Here is a 15,233-nt window from a genome sequence, read left to right as displayed (position 1 = left end):
TATAATTAAACGCTTAAGGTTAATGGTTATAATTTATGTTTTTAATACTTAACAGTTAAGTTAAGTTGATTAAATTTAAATAAAGGGATTTTTCTATCAGAGTTATGCACCTGGTAGGGTATAAAAGGCATTTCATGGGAAAAAAAAAAAAAAAAAACATTATCAAAAAGTTAATTAGTGCAATTTTGCAGTGTTTCTAAATCGTGTGTTTTTAATTTTTCTGGAGGAATCATTTACTAAGTAAAATTCTAGCCATAAATTAAAAATCATCTTCTTAAGTTATAAAACAATGAGACCAATGACACAAAGATTAAGGGAATTGGCATTAGTATCATTAAAGGCTGTCAAAAATGTGTCACAAAATGACTAATATTATTCTTTTGATACCCAACTATGTGATGGAAGTTGAGCTCAGCACTGTAACAGCTGCAGGACAGTGCACAAGAAACAGGAAAGTTTCTGGTCTGTGAATCTCACTTAAATTACTTCAATTCATTTTAATCACAACATGCGTTCATCCTGGACTCTGATTAAAGCAAAGTGGAACGAGAAACATGTTTGACCTGACATGACACTTGAGTAAAGGTCAGAGGTCACCAGAATCATGAGGAATCATCATCTCGTGGGGAACAGAGATGCACTAAACTGCTCAGTAAGCTTTAGCAAATAACTAGAAGAAGCAGCAAGAAGGAGAGGGGACAAAAAGAGGAAGTTTCTTAGTGTTACAGGAGCAGGATTACCAAATATAGCTGCTTATTTTAGTTATTTTAAAGGAATTTAAAAAACAGAAGAGAGAATTAACCCTGAAAGCAGAAATGATCCGTGTTGTATGTTGAAAAATGTCAGTCTTTAGAAAGGACCTGGTCCTCCTAATCTCCTCTGTGTGCCTGCCACTATTAAAAGTAATATTTTATCATGACAGGTGTCATTCATTTGACCTCCTGTCATGTCCTGTGCTTCACCTGTCAGAATGAAACTGGAAGGTTACCTGATTTACATCTCCTCCTCGAAAACGTCTACAGCTTATTTTTTGCCCTCAGTCAGGCTTTCAGGCAGACCTCCCCCTCACACTCTGTACAAATTCTGCTTTAAATACAAGGACTACATAACCTCTATTGCTCTTAATGAAGTTCTACATTTATTTCTACCATTTGTGATTAACATTACAGTAGCAGGACGCTTCTCCCTCGGGGTCAGGGCAGGACGCGTCCCTGTGAGCTGCCTGCAGTCTCAGCTCAGGGCACGGAGGGCAGCGGGGAGCGGGTTAGACTAACTTGAAACACCTGGGCGTGTGTCGCTGGAATGTCTTTATTCCGAGAAAGTCTGGTAGTCCTGTGTGACAGACAAGTGAATTAGTTGTCATAATCTGTCTTTGTTTTCTTTCCTCTGTTTTTCTTTTTGTGGATGAATTTCTCGGTGAAGTTTGAGGCGACTTTCACTTGTTTGACAGCCGTTTGCACCCTGTTTTCACCATGGAAAAGGTACCGTAACTTTCTTTTTCATCGTGCTTTATTGCCCATTATTTCTCCAGGTAGCCCACAATAGTCAGACATCCCTCATATTTCATGTAAAACTCCTATGATATTTTTAAATAACGGTACAGTTGAGCATTTCCTGGTTCTGGGACCATATATTTGAGACTGTGAAAGATGCTGAAGGCAGAGGAAGTCCTGTTCAGGACTTAAACTATACTCCATCACATACACAGTCCTCCATTTATGTATGAGGATATTAAAATACATTTATATTTACTGATTTACTCAAGTCAAGTACCTGCTTTAGATGATCACCACCTAGTGGAGTAATGTTAGAGTTAGTATATTACCTCTGGTTTTCCTGTGTCTGGCCCTCTGACCCGAGGTGCATCTCAAACTGCTCTTGGATCAGCAGGTGTCAGGTTTCCTTTTAAAGGGCGTCTAATGCCAAACAGATGCCACCTCTCCCTTTTCACCTGTCACACAACAGAGTAAACACAGCAGCAGCCAAATTAAACTCGCTCTGTGTAATTTTGATCTAAGCGTCCCGATTACAGAGCACAGAGAAATTCAGTATTATTAATGTCATTAGCTGCAGCTGTGTTTACCTTGCTGTGTCTATCAAAATCATCTTTTGACAATGAAGGGGAATTATTCTTAGAATATTATTAATCCTGTTTTTTTTAAAGGTGTAAGCTTCTACTATGGATCTAGCTGAAGGGATTAATGAGGGGATCCTCCCCTCAAAAACCTCTCCAGCTGGGGAACATGACTGGACTGAAGCTCAGAGGTGAGCAGCAGTTACATCGTTTTGCCTACACATACCTGAATATGTGGAGTATCTTTTACCTTTCTTAGTTTGTTTAATGCGGCAAAAGAGCAACTTCTGTTCCATTTTTTTTTCTGTATGAAATGCTGAAAGGGTCAGAGAAGCCTTCATGATTATTAAAAGTAAAACCTGTGTGTTGTGTTGAAGCCCAGAGCAGCAGCAGGAGAGAGCAGCCTCCCCTGTACCCAGCTGTGTGTCCATGAAGAGTAACCAGTCGATAGAGGCACCTCTGGCTTTTAAAAGCCGTGCTCCTGAACCAGAGTGAGTCACTGTACCATGTTGGCATTAACAAAGCAATTTTAGGGTGAAACTACATTTCTGTATCAATTATTTGTCTGTGTTAGGATCCAGGAGAAGAGACCAGGCTCTCCTGTACCCAGCTGTGTGTCCATGAAGAGCAGCCAGTCGATCGAGGCACCTCTGGCTTTTAAAAGACAACACTCTGAACCAGAGTGAGTCAGAATGTTACTAATGTTTGTATTAGCCTGTCTTGAGCACATTTTAACTCCTCCTCAAGGCCAGTGTCAAACAACATACAGCAGACCTCAGAGAAAAAATATGCTAATTCATAGTGAAAGATCTGGATGTGGCCCCAAAATATAATGACTTCTTCCCTTGCCTATGCTCCATTCCTCCACCAGGTTTGGTGCAAATCAGTTCAGTACTTTTTCCATAATCCTGCTGACAAATAATAATAAATACTATATAATATTCTGTATGTCCTCCACAGACTACAGCAGAAGAGTTCAGGTGTTCACAGTGGTCAGTCTGCCCTGGATCAAACTGATGTGGACTCCATATTTCTGGTGTGTTCATGTACAAACACATGAAGCAATCATAAACTACCATTCCTGTTCTCATGCTCTACACTGAAACTGTTTTTATGACCTTGTTTTCCAGCTGCTTGAGGAGAACATTGTTTGTTTTGTGAAGAACGAGCTGAGGAGGATGCAGAGGGTTTTAAATTCAGAGTGTTTGGATGACGAGGTGATGATGAAGGAGGAGGAAGAGGACATGAGGAGCAGCAGAGAGGCGTTCCTGAACATCACACTGCTCTTCCTGAGGAGAATGAAGCAGGACGGGTTGGTTAACTCTCTGCAGAGCAGTAAGAAGATTGTTTTTAACCACAACATAATTTATGTTACACAAATATTTATATCCATATTTCCTGTTTTTAGCAAATTATTTTATGTACAGTTGACATTAATTTGTTTTTTTTTTTCATGCAGAGTCTCCTGCTACCTGCCAGGCTAAACTCAAATCTAGTTTAAAGCAGAAGTTCCAGTGTTTGTTTGAGGGGATTGGTAAAACAGAAAACCCAACTCTTCTGAATGAGATCTACACAGAGCTCTACATCACAGAGGGAGGGACCGGAGAGGTCAACGACGAACATGAGGTCAGACAGATTGAAACAGCATCCAGGAAACCAGCAAGACCAGAAACAACAGTCAGATGCGAGGACATCTTCCAAACACCGCCAGGAAAAGCTCAACCAATCAGAACAGTGATGACAAAGGGAGTGGCTGGCATTGGGAAAACAGTCTTAACACAGAAGTTCACTCTGGACTGGGCTGAAGACAAAGCCAACCAGCACATACACTTCACATTTCCATTCACTTTCAGAGAGCTGAATGTGCTGAAAGAGAAAAAGTTGAGCTTGGTGGAACTTGTTCATCACTTCTTTACTGAAACCAAAGAAGCAGGAATCTGCAGGTTTGAAGAGTTCCAGGTTGTGTTCATCTTTGACGGTCTGGATGAGTGTCGACTTCCTCTGGACTTCCACAACACTGAGATCCTGACTGATGTTACAGAGTCCACCTCAGTGGACGTGCTGCTGGCAAACCTCATCAGGGGGAAACTGCTTCCCTCTGCTCGCCTCTGGATAACCACACGACCTGCAGCAGCCAATCAGATCCCTCCTGAGTGTGTTGACATGGTGACAGAGGTCAGAGGGTTCACCGACCCACAGAAGGAGGAGTACTTCAGGAAGAGGTTCAGAGATGAGGATCAGGCCAGCAGGATCATCTCCCACATCAAGACCTCACGAAGTCTCCACATCATGTGCCACATCCCAGTCTTCTGCTGGATCACTGCTACAGTTCTGGAGGATGTGTTGAAAACCAGAGAGGGAGGAGAGCTGCCCAAGACCCTGACTCAGATGTACATTCACTTCCTGGTGGTTCAAGCCAAACTGTGGAGCATCAAGTATCATTTAGGAGCTGGTGCAGATCCACACTGGAATCCAGGGAGCAGGAAGATGGTTCTGTCTCTGGGAAAACTGGCTTTTGAGCAACTGCAGAAAGGAAACCTGATCTTCTATGAATCAGACCTGACAGAGTGTGGCATTGATATCACAGTGGCTTCAGTGTACTCAGGAGTGTTCACACAGATCTTTAAAGAGGAGAGAGGGCTGTATGAGGAGAAGGTGTTCTGCTTCGTCCATCTGAGTGTTCAGGAGTTTTTAGCTGCTCTTTATGTCTTTCTGACTTTCATCAACTCTGGCATCAATCAGCTGTCTCAACCAAAAACCTGGTGGTCTAATCTGTTAAGGGACAAATCTAAACTATCATATCTCCTCCAGAGTGCAGTGGACAAGGCTTTACAGAGTCCAAACGGGCACCTGGACTTGTTCCTTCGCTTCCTCCTGGGCCTTTCATTGCAGACAAATCAGACACTCCTCGGAGGGCTAATGACACAGACAGGAAACAGCTCACACACCAATCAGGAAACAGCCGAGTACATCAAGAGTGTGATCAGGAAAAACCTCTCTCCAGAGAGAAGCATCAATCTGTTTCACTGTCTGAATGAGCTGAATGATCACTCTCTAGTGGAAGAAATCCAGCAGTACGTGAGTTCAGGAAGTCTCCTCACAGCCAGCCTCTCTCCTGCTCAATGGTCAGCTCTGGTCTTCATCTTGCTGTCATCAGAGAAAGAGCTAGATGTGTTTGACCTGAGGAAATACTCAGCTTCAGAGGAGGGTCTTCTGAGGCTGCTGCCAGTGGTCAAAGCCTCAAATATCTCTCTGTAAGTTTATTAAAAAAATCAGACAAATTTGGGGGAATATTTGTACAAAATTGAATTGATGTCCATCAGTTAGTTGTTGAGATATTCCAATCTGGCATGGCTAATAAAAAAGCATATGATATATATTATATTTACAGATTAACTGGTCAAAGTATTTAAAAAGTAAAGTTAAAAGTATTTATTATATGATTATGTGGAATGATCATTAACTTCTTAGCATGCATTTGGTCACTGGTGGATTTAGAGTTAGGGTTCATCTTTCATGCAGGTGAGAAATGATGAGTTTTTTAATATTTGTTTTGCATGTTCTTCAGACTGAGGGGCTGTAACCTGTCAGAGAGAAGCGGTGAAGGTCTGGCATCAGTTCTCAGCTCCCAGTCTTCTGGTCTGAGAGAGCTGGATCTGACTAACAACAGTCTGAAGGACTCAGGAGTGAAGTTGCTCTTGGCTGGACTGGAGAATCCACAGTGTAGACTAGAAAAACTGAGGTTAGATCATATTGTGATCTAATAATGTTGTATTATTCAGTGTATAGCAGTCAAAACCTCTTCCTTCATTCTGCTGTTTTATTCATTTTACCAGACTGAACCAAAACAACCTGACTGAGAAGTCCTGTCAGGAGTTGTCATCAGTTCTCAGCACCAAGTCCTCTAGTCTGAAAGACCTGGACTTGAGTTACAACGACCTGCAGGACTCTGGAGTGAAGCTGCTCTTCGCTGGACTAGAAAGTCCACACTGTGGACTGGAAACACTCAGGTCAGGATAAAGTACTGTATGTTTCACAGGTTGTTAATGAATCAGTTGCATCACTTCATTTATTTTCACAGAACTTGTTTTTATACAATCTGTGATAAGACTGGTTGAAACTCTTCAGGTTGATCGGCTGTAATGTCTCAGAGAAGAGTCGAGATACTCTGGCCTCAAGTCTCAGCTCCTCTAATCTGAGAGAGCTGGACCTGAGTAACAATGACCTGCAGGATTCAGGAGTGGTGTTCTTCTCTTCTCTGAGTCAGCACTGTAGACTGGAAACTCTGAGGTAGGATCACTATGTCCTTGCTATAATATTGCATGTGATTCATGCACAACATCTGAATCTGTAGCTCTACAAACACTTGAAATATAAAGAGAAATTCTTGTCTTTTTGTCAGGTTTAGTCAAACCAGGCTCACAGAAAAATGCTGTCAAGAGTTTTCATCAGTTCTCAGCTCCACGTTATCCAGTCTGAGACACCTGAACCTGAGCAACAATGACCTGCAGGACTCAGGAGTGAAGCTACTTTTTGCTGGACTTGCAACTCCACACTGTAAACTCCAAGTTCTGAGGTCAGTTTAATATTCTACAGCTCAGGGGTAACATGATTTTGAAACTGTAAAACAGTATGTTTTATGTATGTTTGTTCAATATGTTATATCTCATTTGTTTGATTATTAAGAGTAAAAATGACAAGGCGTTTTGTGCCTTGTCATTTCTTGGCTTGGAGCCTGTTAAATGTTTCTGTCTCTTGTTCAGATTAAATCAGACCAACCTCACAGAGAAATGCTGCCAGGAGATCTCATCAGTTCTCAGCTCCCAGTCCTCCAGTCTGAAAGAGCTGGATGTCAGTAACAACGACCTGCAGGATTCAGGAGTGAAGCTGCTTTCTGCTGCACTGCCAAGTCCACACTGCTCACTGGCAAGTCTCAGGTCAGGATTTTACAATATGTCAAGTCTGATATCTGTGAAGTGTTGGCCTGTTAATGAAAGCAAGAGCTCTAATGTATTCACTCTCTTGGTCCATCTCTGTCTGGGCATCCGCAAACATGTTCTCAGTTTCTTTTAACTGTAGAAACAACTTAAAAAATCTGGTCTTAATTTCCTAAAGACTAAGATTTAATTCTGTTTTCAGCACTTTCTGCTGTCGCCTCCTGCTACTATGGTTATCACTAACAACATTAATAAAACTGCATCTTTAAATATTTCTTACTTTCAAAATCATTTCCTTACTACGTCTAATGAATCAAGCTAAAATTAAGTGAGCATATTCACATTTCATTTAAAACATTTTCTCAGTGAATTGTTTTTGTGCGATACATAAGTGTACTGACTGAAATCCATCAGGCTGAGTGGCTGTAAGTTATCAGAGAGAAGCTGTGAAGCTCTGGCCTCAGTTCTCAGCTCTCAGACCTCAGATCTGAGAGAGCTGGATCTTAATAACAATGACCTGAAGGACTCAGGAGTGAAACTTCTGTCTACTGCACTGAGGAATCCACAATGTTCACTGGAAACTCTGAGGTGAGAGCTTATTTTCTCAGCACTTTTTTTATTCTTGCTGAAAGATAAAACCATCTAAATATAAAGGGAAATGTTCATTTTTCAGGTTGGATCAAACTGGGCTCACAGAAAAATGCTGTCAGGATGTCTCATCAGTTCTCAGCTCCAAGTCGTCCAGTCTGAGACACCTGGACCTGAGCAACAATGACCTGCAGGACTCAGGAGTGAAGCAGGTCTCTGTTGGACTGAGGAGTCCACACTGTAGACTGGAAACATTCAGGTGAGCAATACCTGTGTTTTTCCTATTGTTAAAAAACAAAATGTTCATTATGAGTGAGGTCTATGGAGCAACACAGCATGTGGGTCTGAAGTTTGTGTGTTTGCGTAGCTTGTCAGGCTGCTTGATCACAGAGGAAGGCTGCACTTTTTTGGCCTCTGCTCTGAGGTCCAACCCGTCCCACCTGAGAGAGCTGGACCTGAGCTACAATCATCCCAGGGAAGCTGGAGTGAAGCTTCTTTCTGCTGGACTGGAGGATCAACGATGGAGACTGGATACTCTCAGGTATGGGGGGAAGAAGATTGATACAAGTAAGGATTTTTATGAAGGTTAATTGCCTCTGTGCAGGTCTGACTTTGTTTTCTTTCCTCCAGTGTGGATCATGGTGGTGTTCAGTGTTTGAAATCTGGTCTGACAAAGTGTAAGTGTGTAAAGTCCATTAATGTGACATCCGTTCAGTCAAAACCTGAGACCTGCCTCTACATATATTTTGTTTTCTTCCTTCAGATGTCTGTGAACTCACCTTGGACCCAAACACAGCTCACAAAAATGTCCTCCTGACTGAGAACAACAGGAAAGTGCTGCTGGCGATAGAGAAGCAGCCGTACCCTGACCACCCCGACAGATTCGACTGGTGCTACCAGCTGCTGTGCACAGCTGGTCTGTCCGCTCGCTGGTACTGGGAGGTGGACTGGGAAGGAGGGGTTGATGTTGGAGTGACTTACAGAAGTCTCAGGCGGAGAGGAGCTCGTGACGGCAGCAGGCTTGGATGGAACGAGAAGTCGTGGAGTTTGGAGTTAACGGATAAATGTTACTACGCCTGGCACAATAACATCAGGACAGCTCTTCTCACTAATCCCTCCACCGCCTCTAACAGAGTCGGAGTGTATCTGGACTGGCCCGCTGGCACTTTGTCCTTCTACAGCGTCTCATCTGACTCACTAACTCACCTGTACACCTTCTACGGTGCATTCACTGAACCTCTTTACCCTGGATTTGGGTTCTTATCACTGGAGTCATCAGTGTCCTTGTGTTAGAAAATGGAGAGATACCTTTTGTTTAAGGTAAGTGTTAATATTTCATGGAGCTCATTGACAAGTAAGAATGTCCTTTTGCTCTTTTTTCCCCTTTTTAATATCAAATATCTGCCAAAACTAGATCCAATCTAATACTTGTTTTTGTTATTTTTTCATTCAAATTACAGCTGCACAACAAACTGAGGCTACAGGAACATTTCATTCAAATAAAGCTACTAAAGCAATTTCAATCAGTTTAACAACAGATCAGCTCTGCTTTAAGAAACTAGAACATACTATCATGCTTTCTCTGATACTTTAAATGCACCTGAAGCATCAATATTTAATGTTTTTGTCTTGTTTTGTCTCTTATTCTGTCAGTTTTGTTCCTAAAACAGTTTTAAGTGATAACATGTAATCAGTATCATTAATATACTTTTACAACAGGTGTTAACCTCTGGACTCAGGACTCAAGGACATTAAAACTTTACTCTCCTCTCTACTGACACTATGTGATTACTAACATCATGAAACACTGAGCTGCAAAAATAGCTTAAAAACCAGAGGTTAGAAAATATGAAAAGTATTTATTTACATAATGTATGAAAGAGTATATTTCAAATGCCAACATCTTAATAAACCATGCAGTCAAATCAACAATACAAAGATTCTGTACAGTGTTAAAGCACAGAAGGAAAACAAGCTCATTAACAGTAAAACACTTGTTTATCTCCATAGGAGAATTTATGATCTTTGACAAATGCACATTTGTAAAAACTTGAAATGAGTTTATAGCTGTGAACAACTACATTATATTTTACCATTACCATTTATTAAATGTATGTATTTGGCTGAAAATGTGTAGTTTAACATGTGCAGGAGGTAACAGTGAAAATGTGAAGACCATGAAATAATTTGCAACATATTCAGATGATCGGACATGCAGTGTGCCATCTCTGACAGTTTGTTCACAGTTAATCACATTTTAATTTACTAATGAATAATGCTGAATGTGACGCAGACACACCAGTGTAAACAGGATGAGATTTACAGGTTGAAAGTAAAGGGACAGGTGTTAATTGACATTTTTGTGTGAAAATAGATAATGGTTCTTTTGTATGTTGGACCTCAGGTGCGGCCCTCAGTAGTTTGGTTGCTATGGCAACAGACAGTGGCACCTCCCGGTGTCCTGCAGACAGGACGGGCAGCGAGCGTGCTGGGTCCGCCCGGCAGTTTGTAGTTCAGGCCGATAACAAGCGAGCAGAACTGGCTGAGGCCCACAAAGTCGCAGCAGACGATGTTGACTCCGCCGTCCTGAGGTCCCGGCCGCTGCTCGCTCGCCCAGCTGAGCAGCAGTGAGAGGGCCTTCACTGTCATCTTCCTCATGCTCTGGAGGGGATGGAGGAGGACGTAGGGAGCGTCTTCGGTCAGGTTCAGACCGCTGACGTAAAAACCAGCTGGAAAACAAAAGCAGTTTTTAAAAATCAGTTACAGGTGAGAGATTTAGCTGCAACTGCAAAACTGAATGTTCTACTACTGCCTACCTGGTCTCCCTCTGCGCTTCTGGTCCTCCAGGTAAGCGATCACCTTATTGGGGTCTGGGCTGTCAGCATACCTGGGGACAGAGCAGACACCTAAAGCCCAGTCTCAAAAAACAATAAGCTCATGCTTTGTTTTTAACGCATGACAACAAAAACATGGTGTGAAAAGTATTAAAGACTCCACTGTGTATTTACCTGTAAGGTATTCCAGTCCACAGCTCAGGGTGCTGCAGCGCCACCTCCTGGTTTCCATAGGAAACGATGACCTGTTGACCTCTGGACCAACAGGAACGCAGGGTGGGAGTCTCCTGCACATAAACAGTGCACACAGTTTAAAAAGTGCTATGGCAGTCTACCTATGTACCTAATCATTTTAGCACAATACTCTGTCTCTACCTTTTTTACCTGTGAGGAGCAGAGTTTGTCTCTGAACAGCGTGATGATGTACTCCACCAGACTGGTGTGATCCTCGTCAGTGAGCGATTCAAAATGCGAGCAGGAAACAATCACAATCTCTTTAGGATGTGCGTCCAGCCAGGTCACCAGTTCATCGAGAGCCTCCTGCATTCAGACAAATATTGTTATTGTTCTGCTTTAAACAAAAACTGCTGGAAATCAAGTTTGCACTCGGCTGGGTTCAGTTTCAACGAGAGCAGAGTTTCAGTGTAATTCCTGTACCTTGACAGTTATCAGTGTGTAGATGCCGTGGGCAAAGAACAGTTTGCTGCCTCCTGCCGGCTTCCTGGCGATCCTCAGGTCCAAGAACCGGACACCGAGATCACACTGATCACTGAGGACTGATTGCTAAACACACACAGGTTCGATGTATTAGGATCAGCTGCAGATTCACTTTGCAGATAGTCAGGTTGGGTGGATGATCAGGATTCAGCTACACCTCTACTGGCCCCTGACTTATAGTATGCATGTGTGCCCCCTTTACCTGTGTGGTGGCCCAGCGGTAGACACAGGGCCGAGTCCAGCAGGGTAACAGCCTGTCAATCACTCTGAGGAGGCAGGGCTCTGATCTCTGCACAGGAGAGGACACATCCAGACAGAAAGCCATGCTGTCATGGCTCCCTGGAGACATGAGACACAGAGAGATGTAAGTGTCCATAAACTTTTGGCTATGAGAAGGACAGGAGTCACACACGCAGGCAGACACAGGAAACCCACGAAATTATACATTTGTGTGGCAAATGTGACAGGAAATTAAATCTAAACACATTTTCAAAAACAAACTACTATAGTTTAGCTGTTTGTCTTACCGGGTATGGCTAAATTCCACAGCGGGACATCCAGCAGCTCCTCGGGCAGACAGGACATCCAGTCCGGGTTCCCTCCGAGCTGTTTCCGCTGCTCGTCCTCCATGTTCTTCACCTTAAATACCTCACTGTCTTTCTTCTTAGTTCATGACGGAAGTTTATCATGCCCCTTCTTGCCCTTATTTTGGACTCAAACACCGTTTGTTTACAAAGTCTTCCGGGTATAAAACTTCCGCTAGCGTCAATAACAAATGAGTACTTCCTGTTTTCAAAACAAACCCGGATAAAGAAGAGGAGTCGTTTTCAAAACAAAAGCCGTATCCACTAAATAAATAAATAAATAATAGATAAAATGCATATGTAGTTTATTTTTAGTTCTATTGCATGGTTTTATTTTTATTTTTTTAATTTAATTTTTGTTTTTGTTGCTCTGTTCCCTTGGAAGGACATGTGATATTTACAGCAAAAATGGAGATAAAATAAAATAAATTTATGACCAAAATTTATGAGCAAAAATAAAAGTTTAGACAAATCTTTAGTAAATTAAGAAGGAAGACAGGAAACTGGAAAAACCCCTAATCAGGATCATGTTACAAATTCCTGGAAGAATTTTATCCCTCAACCAACCTTCAGGTTTATTAATATTTACTGGTTGACTTGTGGACATAACCATGAATACCCCAACAGAATAAACTATATTTAATTCAATTACTAATTTGAGATCAAAGGAGCCCATTCAATAACCCACTGTGAAGCCAAACTGTTCCTGTGTCTGAATTTAAAATCAGATTTTCTCAAACATGAATCAAGTCCTCACACAGCATCATCCTGACACATTAAAAAGTACTCACAAACATTTGCTTCTATACATTAAGACGCATCTGCACTCTCAATGAACTGCACTCCTTGATAAACAATTTACCCCGTTACCTAAGCCTAATTATTGTTCATCTCATGACATTTATTTATTTATTTTTTGTAATGTTGTATTTCAATTTAACCAGAGTGTTTTTCTAACGTCTGCTTCAGTTCACTGTGTTCTTTGGTGAATGTTTTTCATGGAGAGATGGAGATGAGATGTTTTGTATCATCATCAACATTGGCTTTATATGACTGTTTCCAGAGTGATGTTAATCTTCTCATCTAACTGTCATCTAACTAAATAAATATAGTATATGTAGATAAGGGTTAGAGTGAGATGGAAAAGTAGCAGGAGCCTTATTGTATCTTTGCTCCACATGATCCTCATTACTGCACTTGCACTATTAGATTATCCTAATATATTTATGTGTTGGTTTGGAAAGTTGGGACACACACAAAATACTAAAACTAAGTAAACCAGTGAAGTTAAAAATTTAAAGTGTTAAATTTAAACCAACATGATGCAACAGAAAATCTAATTCTCCATGAACCATAGAGAGCTCTTTCCTGAAGTCTCGTTAGCTATGTAAGTCAACCACAGCTCAAACTGATGCTCATTGGAGTCACACATGGACAGTTTATTCCAGGTAAAGCTTTTTCCTGCAAAAATACAGCTAAGGACAAATGAGTGGCTGCTGTTTAGTGCTTACGTCACATGCCATTTCTGTGAACAATTACGATTTCTTGTCACTGAATTTGGTCTCTCTCTACCACCCAGGTTCAAATCATGCTTGGTAGGCAGAGCTGCTACTGACTGATCATATTTTTCATTATGTAACCTAATTAAATTTGATCTGATCAGAAGATATTGTAGACTGAGAGCCTCCTTTCATTTAAAGACATACTGACCAAGAAGTCAACAGATAACTTTATGGAAATGGAATCATACAAACAAATCTATCATTTATGGTGACAGCTCACATGAGTACTGCAGTGACAGAGTGACAACATGAAGAACATACATTGTCTATAAGTGAATCACTTGACCCGCCTGTGAATCAGGATGAAATTCTAATTAAATCACTTCAAATCGAATCAACTCGGATGTTTTTTAATTTCTCAGATTTCTCCGTCACACTCTACTGAACTAAGGGAAGATCTCTGCCATGAACCAACAGGATACAGAAGATACCATGAGAACACAGTTCATTAGACCACCCTCATTCTAAAGCTACTTCTACCTGTGTTCACTGTGTTCATACTGCAAAAATAACTAAACGACCTGGCTAAATGTATTACAGTTTACAGGTGAAAACAATGTTTTCCTCCTTTCACTTGCCAAACATAACATTGCAAATGACATCCAAAATCCGATTTGATCATTACACATGAATAAAACTGAATAATATTACCTAACTTGTGACACTTAAAGTAGATTTTGCAAGTATTACTTCTGTCCTTTCACTTAAGTATTTTGAAAGCAGGATATCTATTTATAATACATTATATTTTACTTTCTACTTGCAGACCCACTGACATCCATGTGAGCATCATCATTTCAAATCCAATTTTCCATCAAAAAGATGCACTATCACAGGCAGACCTCGTTATAATAGTTTGCTTAGTTATCATGGAACTGTAGAAGTTAAACTTTGTGTTTGTCTGGACTTCACCTGCAGATGTAAAGTGGGTGAAATTGTCAAAAGCTCTGGAACACCCTGTTTATCATCTTGTGACCTTAATTTACAGAATCGCGTGACTGCTCTCTAGGACCCGACCCTTAGGTTTGGTAACCCCTGCTCCAAAACAAACATTTTAAGGTTACCCAAACCACAGCAGATCTGCTGTGTGTAAATTCAATGTATTTGGTGTACTAATGCAGAGAGGACACATGGCCTGCTGTCAGTAATGACATAATGAGAGATCAGCACAAGGGGAAATGAGCATGAGAGCCAACCCCACCTTCAGACAAACACTGCAAAATCCATTCCTCGTGTTTAGTTTCCATCTATATGGTAGCCAGATGGAGGACTAAACACTGGGCTGCCTCGCGTGCTTTAGTGTGTCCCTGTCCGTCCACCATGCGCCCAGGACATGACGTGAAGTAAGGGAACAGATTCATAATTAGATTAACATCCCAACTTAACAGGTTGAAGTCATGTCATCTGACCTGGAGTGATTGATTTACTGCTGTATCCACTTTAAACTTTCTCACTGTCGCTCTCGCTACATCTGCATGAGGTCTTCTACCATTTGATATTCTTGAAAATTGACTGTATCACAACATAAGTTATCCTTGGAATACAAAAGTACATTCAAGGTGATAGGTGCCCCACAGACCCCACTGGCAGCCATCTTTAACCAGCAGGTCCTCTGTGAAGCCAGGTCTAGTCTAGACTGCTCAGATCATCCCCTTCACTGTGAGTTTGAAAGTCTTGCCTCAGGCAGAAGATTCAGAGCAGCTCGGTTCAGGTGCAGTATGAGTAAAAACACCTTTGTTCCTTGTGCAGTAAACTAAATTTGCACAAGTTTCCCATCTGAGATAAATGAACTGAGCTGAACTGAACTGAATGTTTACCATTAAGTGGTTCATGCACTTGTGCACTTGTGCTGCCTCTTTAACAGTGTTAGCCAGAGTGTATAGTTTTCTTTTGATTAATGGCCATTGTCAATAACAAATAAACCAATGTGATCATCC

The 15,233-nt window shown here is 41.4% G+C and overlaps 2 protein-coding genes across 2 annotated transcripts; one reads left to right on the top strand and one right to left on the bottom strand.

Moving 5' to 3' along the window:
- Positions 1 to 1,066: 1,066 nt before the first annotated feature.
- On the top strand, positions 1,067 to 9,371 carry LOC108873060 (NACHT, LRR and PYD domains-containing protein 12). Its single transcript, XM_018661110.2, has 18 exons — positions 1,067 to 1,481; positions 2,165 to 2,265; positions 2,452 to 2,565; positions 2,649 to 2,756; positions 3,035 to 3,110; positions 3,205 to 3,409; positions 3,534 to 5,328; positions 5,643 to 5,816; positions 5,911 to 6,084; positions 6,203 to 6,364; positions 6,477 to 6,650; positions 6,838 to 7,011; positions 7,426 to 7,599; positions 7,685 to 7,858; positions 7,967 to 8,140; positions 8,230 to 8,276; positions 8,363 to 8,919; positions 9,060 to 9,371. The coding sequence occupies exons 2-17, from the start codon at positions 2,180 to 2,182 to the stop codon at positions 8,890 to 8,892; spliced, it is 4,341 nt and encodes a 1,446-aa protein (XP_018516626.1). The 5' UTR covers positions 1,067 to 1,481; positions 2,165 to 2,179; the 3' UTR covers positions 8,893 to 8,919; positions 9,060 to 9,371.
- Positions 9,372 to 9,438: 67 nt separating this feature from the next.
- Positions 9,439 to 11,973, bottom strand: LOC108873099 (PI-PLC X domain-containing protein 1). Its single transcript, XM_018661227.2, has 7 exons — positions 11,678 to 11,973; positions 11,353 to 11,489; positions 11,091 to 11,216; positions 10,818 to 10,973; positions 10,608 to 10,720; positions 10,416 to 10,486; positions 9,439 to 10,328 (listed from the first exon to the last, which is right to left on the bottom strand). The coding sequence occupies exons 1-7, from the start codon at positions 11,778 to 11,780 to the stop codon at positions 10,000 to 10,002; spliced, it is 1,035 nt and encodes a 344-aa protein (XP_018516743.1). The 5' UTR covers positions 11,781 to 11,973; the 3' UTR covers positions 9,439 to 9,999.
- Between the last annotated feature and the right edge of the window lie 3,260 nt (positions 11,974 to 15,233).

Source organism: Lates calcarifer, linkage group LG7_2 (assembly GCF_001640805.2).
Source record: "Lates calcarifer isolate ASB-BC8 linkage group LG7_2, TLL_Latcal_v3, whole genome shotgun sequence".
Lineage (NCBI taxonomy): Eukaryota > Metazoa > Chordata > Actinopteri > Centropomidae > Lates > Lates calcarifer.
The sequence above is the reverse complement of the archived record's forward strand: the minus strand, read 5'-3'. Positions and strand labels throughout refer to the sequence as shown.